The sequence below is a fragment of the Trichoderma citrinoviride genome (assembly GCF_003025115.1).
Source record: "Trichoderma citrinoviride strain TUCIM 6016 unplaced genomic scaffold BBK36scaffold_3, whole genome shotgun sequence".
In the NCBI taxonomy this organism is placed as follows: domain Eukaryota; kingdom Fungi; phylum Ascomycota; class Sordariomycetes; order Hypocreales; family Hypocreaceae; genus Trichoderma; species Trichoderma citrinoviride.
The window spans coordinates 1,035,139-1,048,229 of record NW_020194711.1 but is presented as its reverse complement, the minus strand read 5'-3'; the positions used below and the strand labels follow the sequence as shown (position 1 = coordinate 1,048,229).

The 13,091-nt window shown below is 54.6% G+C and overlaps 4 protein-coding genes and 1 non-coding gene across 5 annotated transcripts; 3 read left to right on the top strand and 2 right to left on the bottom strand.

Annotated features, from left to right (window-relative positions):
* Positions 1–56: 56 nt before the first annotated feature.
* BBK36DRAFT_t43 lies at positions 57–167 on the bottom strand. The gene has a single exon. It is a non-coding gene; the product is annotated as a tRNA-Leu (tRNA).
* A 695-nt stretch (positions 168–862) lies between these two features.
* BBK36DRAFT_1112950 (NAD(P)-binding protein) lies at positions 863–1,764 on the top strand (the record flags this gene model as incomplete). Its single annotated transcript, XM_024889856.1, has 2 exons — positions 863–1,487; positions 1,553–1,764. The coding sequence occupies 2 exons, from the start codon at positions 863–865 to the stop codon at positions 1,762–1,764; spliced, it is 837 nt and encodes a 278-aa protein (XP_024752056.1).
* A 691-nt stretch (positions 1,765–2,455) lies between these two features.
* BBK36DRAFT_1191727 (proteinase inhibitor) lies at positions 2,456–6,305 on the bottom strand (the record flags this gene model as incomplete). The annotated part of the gene is made up of 5 exons (XM_024896732.1): positions 6,020–6,305; positions 4,607–5,824; positions 4,013–4,465; positions 3,950–3,962; positions 2,456–3,111 (listed from the first exon to the last, which is right to left on the bottom strand). Exons 1-5 carry the CDS (start codon positions 6,284–6,286, stop codon positions 2,456–2,458), a joined length of 2,607 nt encoding a protein of 868 aa, XP_024752055.1. The 5' UTR covers positions 6,287–6,305.
* A 2,676-nt stretch (positions 6,306–8,981) lies between these two features.
* BBK36DRAFT_1166626 (hypothetical protein) lies at positions 8,982–9,949 on the top strand (the record flags this gene model as incomplete). Its single annotated transcript, XM_024894940.1, has 4 exons — positions 8,982–9,108; positions 9,277–9,482; positions 9,617–9,787; positions 9,929–9,949. The coding sequence occupies 4 exons, from the start codon at positions 8,982–8,984 to the stop codon at positions 9,947–9,949; spliced, it is 525 nt and encodes a 174-aa protein (XP_024752054.1).
* Positions 9,950–10,715: 766 nt separating this feature from the next.
* BBK36DRAFT_1111830 (hypothetical protein) lies at positions 10,716–12,740 on the top strand (the record flags this gene model as incomplete). The annotated part of the gene is made up of 2 exons (XM_024889740.1): positions 10,716–11,138; positions 11,241–12,740. The coding sequence occupies 2 exons, from the start codon at positions 10,716–10,718 to the stop codon at positions 12,738–12,740; spliced, it is 1,923 nt and encodes a 640-aa protein (XP_024752053.1).
* Between the last annotated feature and the right edge of the window lie 351 nt (positions 12,741–13,091).

Here is a 13,091-nt window from a genome sequence, read left to right as displayed (position 1 = left end):
TCTTGGAGAGGACGTGCAAAAAAAGGATGGCCTTCCTGCGTCGGAATAGCAAAAGATGACACCTGAGGGATTCGAACCCTCGCCTATTTCTAGACCGCGAAGAGGGATGCGCTCACAGTGTGAGCTATTCCTGAACACGGCGCCTTAGACCACTCGGCCAAAGTGCCTTTTTTTCTTGTTGTTGTTGAACGGTGATGTTCTATCTGGGGATATGAGGCTGACAGCGAGGCTGACGATGCTGAAGATGGGCGTAGGTGGGTTGATGCAGAACAGCAAATTGGTGGGGAAGGTGCGCGTGCACGCTGTGTCGCACCTTCCCAATGCACCTTCCCCGGATTTGCCTTGATTTGTTAAGGGATGCCATAGTATAAGAAGATGGGAATCAATTGATTGATACATGGCTAGGAATTATTTTGACGGAAGATGTTATTGCATTTGGAACTATGTGATTGAAATGGCCTTGGATGAGAGACTGCATCCAGTGGCTTCATGTTTGGCAGCCACTTACACGGATGATCCTTCTTGCCGAAGGCGCAGCCAGAATTGAACCATACGAATCAATGCACAACTTCATTCGTCCTCGTGTTTATTGCTGTAACTTTAAAGAAGATCTTTGACTGGAATCATTGAACCGAATGGATGCAAAATGTGACGCTGCGGCTGCAAGGTGTACCTTGGCTCTTAGGTTTTACTGGTACACGTAGTTGACTGCGTCTTTGTGAGGGGTCATGCCTTATGATGTAGTATCTGCAACTGATATGAGCATCATAGAAAAGTCTACAGTCTCACCTTACCCTCCAATACCAAGTGTCGACTATTTTGCCAGTCCGCGGGACATTCACAGAGTCTCTGTTCCTTCGACATGAGTCACCCTACCGCGCTCCCGCCACGACCATCCCGGCGTCTCGACGAAAGAGTTGCCATCGTCACCGGCGCGGGCAGTCTTGGCGACGGCCTCGGCAATGGCCGTGCCATATCCCTCCTCCTCGCCAGCGACGGCGCCACGGTCCTCTGCGCGGACCGGAACTTGGCTTCGGCAGAGCGCACGGTGGAGATGATTGTCCAAGAAGGCGGCAAGGCGGCCTCGCTGTATGCCGACGTAAGCTCAGAGGCAGACTGCGAGAAGCTGGTGCGGGCGGCGGAAGACATGTTTGGGAGACTGGACATGCTGGTCAATAACGTGGGCATCATGGGCGCCAAGGGGACGGCGGTGGACGCGAGCGCTGAGGAATGGGCCCAGGCCTTGGGCATCAATGTGACGGCGATGGTGCTCATGGCCAAGTATGCGATCCCGCTCATGCTCAGGAATCAGCCTGGCGATGGCGGCATCAGGGGCAACATTGTCAACATAGGGTCGATAGCGGGCTTGCAGGGGGGCACGCCGCATCTTCTCTATCCGACGAGCAAGGGCGCCGTCATCAACATGTCGCGTGCGATGGCGTACAATCACGGCCGCGACGGCATCCGAGTCAACTGTGTGTGTCCAGGTATTTGAACCGCTTCCATCTTCGTCTCTTGCCCCCCTCTTCCAGAGATAACCAGTTTCTTGCAGGCTTCCTCTACACGCCCATGGTTGCCGGCAGCGGAATGTCGGAGGAAGTGCGTAATCTGCGCCGCGGGCAAGGCCTCCTGAATTCAGAGGGCAATGCGTGGGACTGCGCGGCAGCAGTCAGGTTTCTGGCGAGCGATGAGGCGAGATGGATCACGGGGGCGACCATCACAGTCGATGCCGGGGTGACGTGCTCGTACGTTATGCCTGAGTGATGTATGAAGCACAAGGAAGACGAGAAAAGGGAAAGTCTACGAAGAGATAGTACCTAGTACTGTACATGCCCAGAGATGATGATCCCCGAGGTAAGGCAAGGTTAGGTATGCCGAGACGCGGAAATGTGGTCATGGGCTTCTGACGTCATATGCACAAACGCAATTGAAGCTATGCAGCTATCCGTGGTAGATAAGAGCTGCAAGGGGGTGTCGCTTGCCGCGTTTCACGCGCGCCTGCTCAGCTCATCTTCAGCAACCTCACCGGAACTACATGAGCGACCTGAACAGCCGCCCAAAGCACAAGATGCCCACTTGGCTGGAAGCGAAAGATTGGCCTTCCCCTCATTGCTCTCCACATCCATCAATGGTATGTCCTGGACGTCAACAAGGACGGCGAGCCCCCCTAATCGGCAAGGCATGCTGGGGAGACGACTGGTTGATTCCAGGCTCACCCTTATGGCACGAGTTGAATATTCACGAACAGTCGCGGATGAATTATCAGCACAATCAATTGAAAAAGAGAAAAGTATCAAGGTCCTATCCTAAACTAATCATACAAAGAGCTAATGCCTCCGAGCTTTTTTTTCGAGCACGACGCAAGTGTTCACCCCGCTGTCCAGGGTGATACAGTCGAGTTCTGGGCCAGCATCGGTACCGATACCTGCCAACGTCGAAACCGAGGCCGGTCGTCTTAAAAGGCAATGGGCGGGAGGGCGGCGTTAACGGCACAGTCGGAAACAAACTCCCCATCGGCCGTCGCAGTGCCCCGCGAGACGAGGACATTACCGTTAGGATCCGTGATTTGGAGATCGAACTCTCCACAGTCCTGAGCGTTGACCCACAGGACTCGCATCGGGATATACGTGCCAACATCTTCCGCATTGACGACGTATATCGCGAGGTTGGATCCTGTGAGCCAGTCGCCGTCGGCGATGAGTTCTGCGTTGCCGCTAGTAAAGCCCGTCTGAGCAGCGGTACCGAACCAGACGTAGACAGACTGGTCAAGGGTCGCGGCTGGGGCGTTGAGGGTGTAACTACCAGCGGTGGCGGGAACAAAGTACCCAATGTGCTGGACGATGGTGTAATCAACGGCGGCAGTTTCGGTGCCGTAAATGTTGCCCAAATCAGGGGGACATTGATTCGCGATACCCAAAGTCGTCGTCTGGCCGGTGACATCGGGAGTCTCGCCCTGGAGGGCAATCTCCGGCCTGAACGTCAGGACGGGCCAGGCTTCTATACCCAAAGCGTCGGCGGGATGGATGGGGATCGTACCCGGGTCTGTGGTAGTGTCGTCGGGTGATCGAGCAAGCTTGTAGTGCCCCCACGTGAAGCCGTTGACGCAGTCAGCTCCGAGTTGACAGATGCCGGCAACGCACAAGTCGGCGCCTAAGCACTGGGCGTTGTCCGTGCAAGCGGCGCACACGTTGTTCAAACAAACAAGGCCACCATTGCAGTCCGCCGTTTCAACGCAAGCCGTTACACACGCGCCGTTGACACAAGTCTCGCCGGCTGCACAGGGAGCGAGGCCACAGTTCGCCAGACATTGGCCATTGACACAGGTCTCGTCGACGTCACAGGGGGCGAGGCCACAATTCTCCACACACGCGCCGTTGACACAGGTCTCGGTGACTGCACAGGGGGCGAGGCCACAATCCGTCAGACATTCGCCATCGACACAGGTCTCGCCAGCGGCACAGGGGGCGAGGCCACAATCCGCCAGACATTCGCCATCGACACAAGTCTCAGTGGCTGTACAGACGTTCTCGCCACACGTGGTCAGACACTCGCCATTGACACAGGTCTCCGTGGCGGCACATGTCCCAAGGCCACACCTCTCCAGACACGCGCCGTTAACACAGGTCTCAGTGACTATACAGGTGATGAGGCCGCAGGTCTCCAAACACTGGCCATTGACACAGGTCTCCGTGACTGCACAAGTCCCGAGGCCACAATCCTCTAGACATATGCCGTTGATACAGGTCTCGCCGGCTGCACAGGGGGCGAGGCCACAGTTCGCCAGACATTGGCCATTGACACAGGTCTCGGTGTTCAGGCAGGTGGTGGTTCCGCACAAGGCGTTCGGTGTGCACACGCCGTTCAAGCAGCTCTCAGTGGGGAGGCAGACAACAGCTCCGCACTGCGCCAGACACTGGCCGTTGGTGCAAACCTCGCCGGCCTGGCAGACTGTGAGGCCGCATCTCTCCTCGCACCTGTCGAGCACGCAGATCTCAAGAGCAGGGTCGCAAACCTCAATGCCACAGAGCGGCTCGCAGAAGTTGTCCGAGCATATTTCTCCGATCCGACATTGGCCTGCGCCCGTGCAATATCTCCTCCTGAGGCAGACGCTGCCGTCGCAAATCTCATTGCCCTGGCAGTCTGTCTGGTCATCGCACTGGGTCAAGCATACGCCGCCGCTGCAAAGCTCATTGGCCAGGCAGTCGGTGTTGAGCAAGCAAGTCCTCTGAAGCACGCACAGGCCGTTGTTGCAGATCTCGCCGGTGCCACATTCGATATCAAACGTGCAGGTCAGGGGCCCCCCGTTCGGGACGCAAAAGTTGTTTTGGCAGATTTCTCCGGTTTGGCACTGAGCCGTGCCTGTGCAAAATCTCCTCCTGAGGCAGACGCCGCCGTCGCAAATCTCATTGGCCAGGCAGTCTGTCTGGTCGTCGCAGACAGTCAAGCATTCACCGCCAACGCAAAGCTCATTGGCCAGGCACTCGGAGGTGAGCAAGCAGAGCCTCCTGTCCACGCACAGGCCGTTGTTGCAGATCTGGCCTGTTCCACATTGGAAGTCGAACAGGCAAAACCTCTCTCTTGGCTCGCATATGTTGTTCCTGCAAACCTCGTCTGTTGCACATTGGAAGTCGAAGCTGCAGGTCCTCTCTCTGGGCTCGCATCTGCCTTCGGCTGAGCAGCGCTCTTCTGCGGGGCACTCGAAGTCGAAGTGACACTCGGAATTCCTGCGGCACTCGCCGTCTCTGCATTCCTCGTCATCCTCGCAATCCGCGTTGACTAGGCAAAACCTCCTGTTGACACAAAGGTTGTTCTCACAGACTTCGCCGTCGTTACAATCCCTGTCCCTCTGGCAACCAAGCCTAGGAACACAACGGTGGTGAGAGCAGATCTCGCCAGGGAGGCACTGCTCATCCCTCCTGCACCGCTCCTCGGGATCCTCGCGGTCCTTCTCGCAGTATCCATAGGCATTGCAGAATTCTTCGGATTCGCAGTCCGCATCAGATCCGCAGCCATCTCCTTTGGGGCGGTGCTGGCATCTGCCGTGGATATCACAGATCTGACCGTGCTTGCACTCCGAGTCGACTTCGCATTTGGAGTGATCGCCTCGGCGACACTTGCCCTCCCAGTCACAGGTCTCGCCGTGCTCGCAGTCGTGCTTGTCCTCGCATTTCTTCTCTTTAGGCTTGCAGTATCCCTCGTGGCAGAGTTCTTCGTGCTCACACTCGTTCTCCCACTGGCACTTGGGGCAGACGACGTCCTCGCAGACTCTCTGTGAGTTGCAGATCTGTCCGTCGCCGCAGTCGGTATCGCACGAGCATTGGTCCTCGTCGATGGTCTTGCAAATGCCTCTGTGTGTGCATACCTGGCCGTGCTTGCAGTCCCAGTTGTTCTCGCAGTCGGGGAAAACAACCTTCTGGCAGAAGCCGTGGTGGTTGCAAACCTCACCATGGGAGCAGTCCTTGTTGTCGTTGCAGTTGGATCCCTCCTCGATCTCACAAGCCTTCTCATGACAGCGGGGGCCGGGAATGGGCTGACAGTAACCGTAGGAGTTGCACATGTAACCGGACTCGCAGTCAGTGCTGCTCTTGCACTGGGGTCCCTCAGCCGTGTTTTCGCAGATGGCCTGGGGGCTGCAGTTGCAATTTTCCGGGCAGTGATTGTCGTGGGAGCAACCCTCCCATTGGCCGTGGTAAGAATCCTCGGGATCCTTGTTCCACTCGTCCTTGTTGCCCTCGTCCTTGTTCCATCCCTCCTTGCTGCCATCGTCCTTGTTCTCCTCGCCCTTGTTCCAGGCTCCGTTGTTGCCATTGTCCTTGTTGCCCTCCTCCTTGTGCCACTCGTCCTTGTTGCCCTCATTCTTGTTCCATCCTTCCTTGTTGCCATTGTCCTTGTTCTCCTCGCCCTTGTTCCAGGCTTCTTTGCTGGGGTCGTCCTTGTTCTCCTCGCCCTTGTTCCAGGCTTCCTTGCTGGGGTCGTCCTTGTTCCACCCCTCCTGGTTCCACCCCTCCTTGTTTCCCACCTCCGTGTGCCACTTCTCCTCACACTGGTGGCAGGGCGGCTTTGGGTCGGGGAATGGCGGAGGGGTGGGACCGCAGACGATTTCACCCCGCTGACACTTCAAGTCGACGTCCTTGAGGTCGACCAAGACAGTGCTCGTGACGACAACGGTCGAGGCCAGCCACTTGTGGTCATCGTCGTGTTTACGATCCCACTCGCTGCCGGCCGCCGCAGATACCGCCCAAACAGCTGCCGCCGTTAGGAGGCCGCGGCGAAGAGACCGCGACATGTTGGTGTGAACGAACGAATGAAAGAAAAAGCAACAAAGGTGAAACGAAAGGATATGAATGAGTGTTGTGAGGTAAGAACACGATCTGACCGACGAGCCGAGAGCTGGAGAAATGCCCGCGTATTTAAGCACATGCAGAAGCCTCCGTGATTGCTGAGAGATTGAAGCGTTGAGCCAATGATGATCTGGATTCGAGCTGCAAACATCAACACGAGTGGCGATGCATTCCAGCTTTAAATGAAGCATTTCTGTCGCTTCTTCCGCTTCAGGGCTGTCATATTCGATGGACGTTGAGACACTCACGAAAGTAGGCTCGGAATTTGAGACTCCCCCCTTTCATTGGTGCGTGTTGAACCTCTGCCCTGGGAAGGCTCCGCATATGTGCGGGTGAGATGGATTGTAAGCATTTTCCAATAATACTTGTACTAGTATACTGCTTCAGACCTCCAGGAAAGCCCTTTTAGCACTCTGTTCGTTGCCAGCTAGTACTACCTTATCCATCTTCCAGTTCCCTCTGTTGCTTCTCCCTCCCTTGTACACATACCCCTTTGCCCTGGCCTTTGGTAGGTAGCCATGAATATCAGGCCCACGACATGGCATGACTTGCGCCGCAAGTTCCACAGACTCATTTCCATACTTTTCCCTTGTGCTTTGTAGGAATACTTGAGCGGCGTGTCTCTATTCGGGGTCGTTCAAGACCGCAGCCTGGATATCCGCATCCAGACGCGAGTCTGACTCTATAAGTTGTCCGCGTACTGACAGTTGATGAAGGCTTCGTTCCGCTCTTTGACATTGATCGACAGCCGTAGGGCATCCACTCGATACCTTTTCTTCCTGTCGGCGGATGCAGGAGCACTCCTCTGGCTGCATTCCCCTGGATGTCTCGGGCTCTCGGTGCCCTCTCATATACTACTGGTACTAGGAGGTATGGCCAGCAATGGTCAAAAACGGGCGATGTCTAAGGTACCAAGGACGTCGATTCCTTCTCCATCAACGGTTCTTGTATCGATTTGAGCGCCATTTCCTAATCAGGGCTGTTTGTCTCATTCTGCCTCGACAGCATTCGCGGGCTTTGTTTCACGGGGTAAATGGTTCGCCTGTCGTCCTCCAAAGGAACGCGGGGTTGGCGTTTGGTGAGGAAAAGGTAATGTACGCTCGCGGGCGTGAATCAGAATAGGCGATCATAATCTGCTTGCGTATGAATCCATATCGTTTTGGTAAAGTATACCCTATACTGAGGGTCAGCTGAGGTTGAGGATAGCGGCAGTAGATCCTTGGGCTTGTATGCGCTGTTCGATTTATGAAGTCAGATAGTGTGATACTACGCCTCCTCACGTATCGCAGGTTTACTGATACTGTAGTAATATAGCGCAACAAGTGGTGCGGATGGCTTTCGTGAAGTGAGCTGAAGCCATTTGTTGAGGTTCACGTCCAGACGGTGTGCTTCCGCGAAGAGCTGCTCTCTGCAAGATCTTGGCTACCTACACTCATGTCGATAAACACATGCGAAACGGCAGCATTACCTAGAAGAGCGGTCAGATAGGGACGAGAATGCCAGTTCAAGAAGGGGAGAGGATGAGAGGGGTGGAAAGCCCCTCGGCTTCTTTCGTCGAGGATTGTTCTGAGACAGCGCGAATTCCATCCTTTGGCAGGGCCACCGTTTTGGTTGTCTCACATGCTATTGGCCGAGACAAAAAGTCTACCTACTACTACTACTGCTACTGCTACTGACATGTCACTCCTCGTCGACGCGTATTGGTTTGATGGTTATGAAGGGAAGGGAGGGCTGGAAATGCCTGTTTGCTAGTATCGAAGCCCTTCTGCGTGCCCTTGTTTGGGGAGGATGCTGGTTGCAGTGGAGGAGGTTGCGAGTTTCGTGTGTTTGCAATGATGTTTTCGTTCTTCACAGAGTTTGTCAGGTGATCATGTTAGAATGGGTGTTGATAGCACCAGCAGGCCTCCTATTTGCTTTACTTTATTCCATTATGATTTCGTGAACCTGGAGTTCGGGAGAGACAATCCTCTTACAGCAATAGGAAGTCGCCGCAGAAATACGCCACGCTCAAAGGGGAACAACAGGAACTGATTGCTCCCAATCCGGGCTGTGCAATCAATGGGGAAAATAATATATGGAAAAGTGAAAGGAAGGCAAATCACATGGTGGCACGAACAAAGCACAGCCTCCCCTTTCTTCCCTCCGATTTGGAATGGTTGGGAGGCTGGGTGATCGATTTCGCGGAGAGTTTCTTCTCTTTTCGCGTTGCGCTCCCGTGCCTAATAAGGATCCAGGGCGCTACGGCAGTTACCTTGTTTAGGCAGGCAGTGTTTGCTTGGAATTTAATGGGCATCTTGCCCTTTCTCCTCCTTTGTCGTTTTGCTTCCCCCTTTGTTTGCCCGTTCTTTCTTGTGGTTTTATCTTAGCATAGCCCGTGAAGTGCTGGTGGTGTTGGACAGCAGCTCTGTCTTGTCTGTATGTCGGACAGAGGATGATGATTGCTGTTGCCTTCAAGGTAAAAGTGAGCCGGGCGGGCTGCCTTGCATTACATAAGCTTATAGATGAGATTCACTCAAACTTTATAAAAGCCCATCATCTGCAGGTCAATTTTCACACAAGATCATAGGTTGCCGTATCGAGATCTTTCGAGTGAAAGAATTTTCATAATTTCAAAGCCGTCTCATCAATTTCTCAACAACAATGTGTGTCGAACTCGCAGGAAAAAAGGAGGAGGAAAAGCCCGCTGTAAGGGTCGGCGTCTCCACCGTCCTCATGAATGACAAGGGGGAATTCCTCATGGGCAAGCGTATTGGCAGCCATGGCGCGAGTGAGTCTCCTTCTATGATTTCCTCTTTACCCTTGGCGTGATCATCTGGGTGGAATTCAGCAGAGTGACTCAGGTTTTTGCGTTTGGAACGGACGCATATGGATATGGCCTGACAAGCTGTTGATGGATTGAGGGCTAACAAAAAGGGGGGGGGGCTTTGTTTTACAGACACTTGGCAGTTCCCTGGAGGCCACATCGACCATGGCGAGGCCATAGAAACTTGTGCCGTGCGAGAGATGAAGGAGGAGACGGACCTCGACGCCGAGTTCAAGGGCATATTCGCCGTAACGAATGATGTCTTTGTCAAGGAGAACAAGCACTACATCACGCTCTTCTCCCTGTGCGCCCTGAAGGATACCAACGCTGTGCCAGTGGTAAGCCTCTCCTGGATCAGGGTGAAAGGACGCTGAATCTGGCCCCTTTTTCTCTTCTTTCCCCCCGCTATCAGTTGGATGGGGATGGTTATCTGGGAAACGATGTTGACTAACACCCCCTTTTCTTCTTACAGCTCATGGAGCCACACAAGTGTGAGGGATGGTTCTGGAAGTCATGGGAGGACGTGGTGAAGATTTACGACGCAGGGACGTCGGGTGCCTCGCCCGAGAGACTGTTCCTGCCTATAGAAAACCTGATCAAGCAGACGCGCAACATCCACGACCTGCTTCCGAGGAAGGGAGAAGTATGTATTCCTCGATTTCCATATCTCCTCCTTCATCCCCAACTGTATATCGCGATTTCGACGGCATTGATATTAACGATACCCTTCCTTGTGAACGTATAGGTCCATTTCAGGTGGTTGTATTTCCCTGATGCGCCCCAGGTGTCTGAGCTTGAAGCGTAAATCATCGCCATCTCAAGCTCGCAAAATTCTCAAATGGTTTTCTAGGGTAGGGTAGGCGGGATTTCGTACGGTGGAGAGGAAAGGCTTCTTCAAGCCGGCTGGATAATACGGTACGAGATAGATAGTTAATGACTGCACATGAATTTTACGATGTATCCATGTAATCAATTTTGCAATAGTATGTGCTCATTGCGTAATTTTCAAGGATTGTTGCTACCGGTCGAAACAGCTGAGACTGCTGACAACGAGTGAGGCTATATATCATCATATAATATATTATATGCCCTTATGCATCAGCATGCAAGCCGTCGATTCGACGCCACTCCCTCGCATGGGTTCAATGCAGGGCTGTTGTCTGGCGAGGCTCATTGTCCATCGAATGAGCTTGAGCACCCAAGATTCACTTTCTCAAGATTCTTCTTCTTCTTCATCTAAATCTTTGCCTCGCTACACTTGCTCATCAAGTTGATCTCGATCCTCAGTTATGCAAATAACCGTACATCTACCTCGTCACCTACCTATGCTTATGGGCGAGTCTCGGAGCTTCGACCAGCTTCGTGCCTTGACCTGACCTCATAAGCGTAACCCAATGACGAACCTCCAAGCTCCATTCAACAGCAATCAAGTCTGACATGCGCCAGTGGTAGTCGAGAGTGCGCAACAGCACACGGATCCTCCAGGTTCGCGAGAGCCGCCTCCAGCTCTTTCAATCATCATTTGACGACATGCTCCACGCTTCGCAGCCTCGCAGCCCCTCAGAACCCAAATGTCCACGCTTTCCGAGCATCGGCGGCCGCGTCTGTTGCCGCAGAATCGCAAGCTCCGTCACCTCAAGGGCCTCTCGCTGCGGAATCTCTCGTTTGCGCCCGTGCAGCTGCGGACGGCCGACGATGCCGCCCTCCACCTCAACCAGCGCCCCAACACGCTGGGCGCGCTGATGCAGTCGGGCCACCTCCACGGCTCGCGATCCTCCGACAACCTGCGCCAGGACGCGCGGGCGGCCGACCTGGCCAGTAGAGCGCAGCCGCCGCGCAGGACCAGCCTCAGCACCGCCAGCACGAGCCCGGCGCAGCGGCAGAGGCGCCTGAAGCAGCTTCTCGACGACACCCTGGGAGACGTCTTCTTCTCGCTGCACGTCGCCGGCGTCGACGAGCCCGTCTACGTCAGCGAAGTGCGCGAGAGATCGGCGGTATGAGCCACCGGATTTCTTGCGCATCTTTGACCAAAAAAAAAAAAACAGCTTTCGCAAAGGCTCCGACGCTGACTTGCTTTTTCTTATACGTGTCCCTAGAACTTCAACTTCCAATTCTTTGATCTCGCGGCGCGGGGGTCCTATATCTCTCGAGCATGCCGCATCGTCATCCGAGTATGGGCCAGGCAGCTGAAGCAGACCACATGGACCTTTCTGTTAGAGGAGCTGGTTGATCTCAGGGAACTCAGGTTCATCGGCACGCTGCTGGACCGCCGGTATCCCCCGAATGCGCTCATTTTCCACCTCGAGGACGGCGTATACTCTTTCGACTTTCCAAAGAGGGAGTCCGAGCCGAGAAATGCTGCGCCCATTGCAACGTCCTCTTATAATGCGCTTATGAAGCTGGCCAACCTCGAGAGCTCCATCGAAGACGCCATTCAGACGCAGCACCGGATCACAGAGCAAATCAACAACATCCTTGCCAGCTGTACGACCGATGCACCAGACTTGGCCGAGCAGGAGGCTGCTTTGGCTCAGAAGTACGTTGCCATGCAACAGCATAGAAATCGAGTTGCGCAGGCGAGGAGGGACGAACTGCGGGAGTCGCTGCGTGAGCGCAGTGCTGCCATTGCCAGGGGCAGAGAGCTCCAGGAGAAGGTGGACGAAGACATTAGGAACAACCGTGAATCGCTCGAGGCCTCCAAGCAGCTGCTGGAGCAGACGCAGCAGCAAATCCGCGGTCAGCGCCGCCGCATCTGCTCCGAACTGGCCGACATTTTCCCCATTACGCCAATACCCAACGCGCCGCCGCTTTCCTTCCAGATCTGCAACGTGCCGCTTCCGAATTCGACCTACGACGCTGCCACCGCCAGGGCTATCAACGAAGACGTTCTATCAGCTGGGCTGGGACTTGTTACGCTGCTTACACGCCACTTACAGCTATATCTCTCACATGCGCTGCCTTATCCGCTCTATCACTTTGGCTCTCGCTCCTATGCAAAAGACGAAATCTCTCTCCTCTCGGACAAGGGTGGCTCACGCCGAGAGTTCCCGCTCTATCTGCCCAGGGGAGGATCAACCGCTCTACAGTGGCGCTTCGAATACGCCTGGTTCCTCCTCAACAAGGACATTGAATCTCTCTGCACCTCCCAGGGCCTCAAGGTCGTTGATATTCGACATACGCTCCCGAACCTCAAGTATCTCCTGTACGTCTGCAGCGCTGGCACGGAAGAGGTTCCGGCGCGGAAAAGGGGCGGCGTCCGGGGCCTGTGGGCGAGCAGGCTCAAGGGAAGGATCTCGGGCGTGCCGTCGCTGGCGGATGGCGAGAGCAGCAGTGCTGCGGGCAGCAGGCGTGGGAGCACGGATAGTGAACTGGCAGGCCAACATGGTGATGTGCTGCGGCATGCCATTGCCAAGGGTACCAATGGACATGGAAGCCTCAACAGCAACGGCAACGGCAATGGGGATCATACCAGTCATGGCTCAGAGGGGGACGTGGTTGATGGGGCTTGGAGTCCGAACGGAGACTTGGCCCTGCCGTTTGGTGATGCGAAGTTTACGTTGAGGACGAAGGGCCTCAGAGAGAACATTTCGGGGTGAAGACGGAAAATGGTGTTGGTTTCCTCTTTCATGATCTGGTGTTTTAAAAGGGGGGGTAGGGGGGGGAGTTGGGGATATCCTCAGCGGGGTTGACGACAAGCGATCATTTTAGCAACATCTATTCACAATGCGACGAAGCGATTTGGCGATACACAACCTGATGACAGAAGGAATCGTTCAATGATTTGATAATCTAAGGGAGAGCAAAAAGAAAAAAACATACAACAGCCGGTGTTCGCCAGTGGTCACCCACCTGACTACTAATCTGCCGGTTAGTGGCTTGTCTTTAGGGGAGCAGACGGGACCCTGAATTTTCCACTACCTATGGTCGTATGTGCTAGGAAGGGGGAG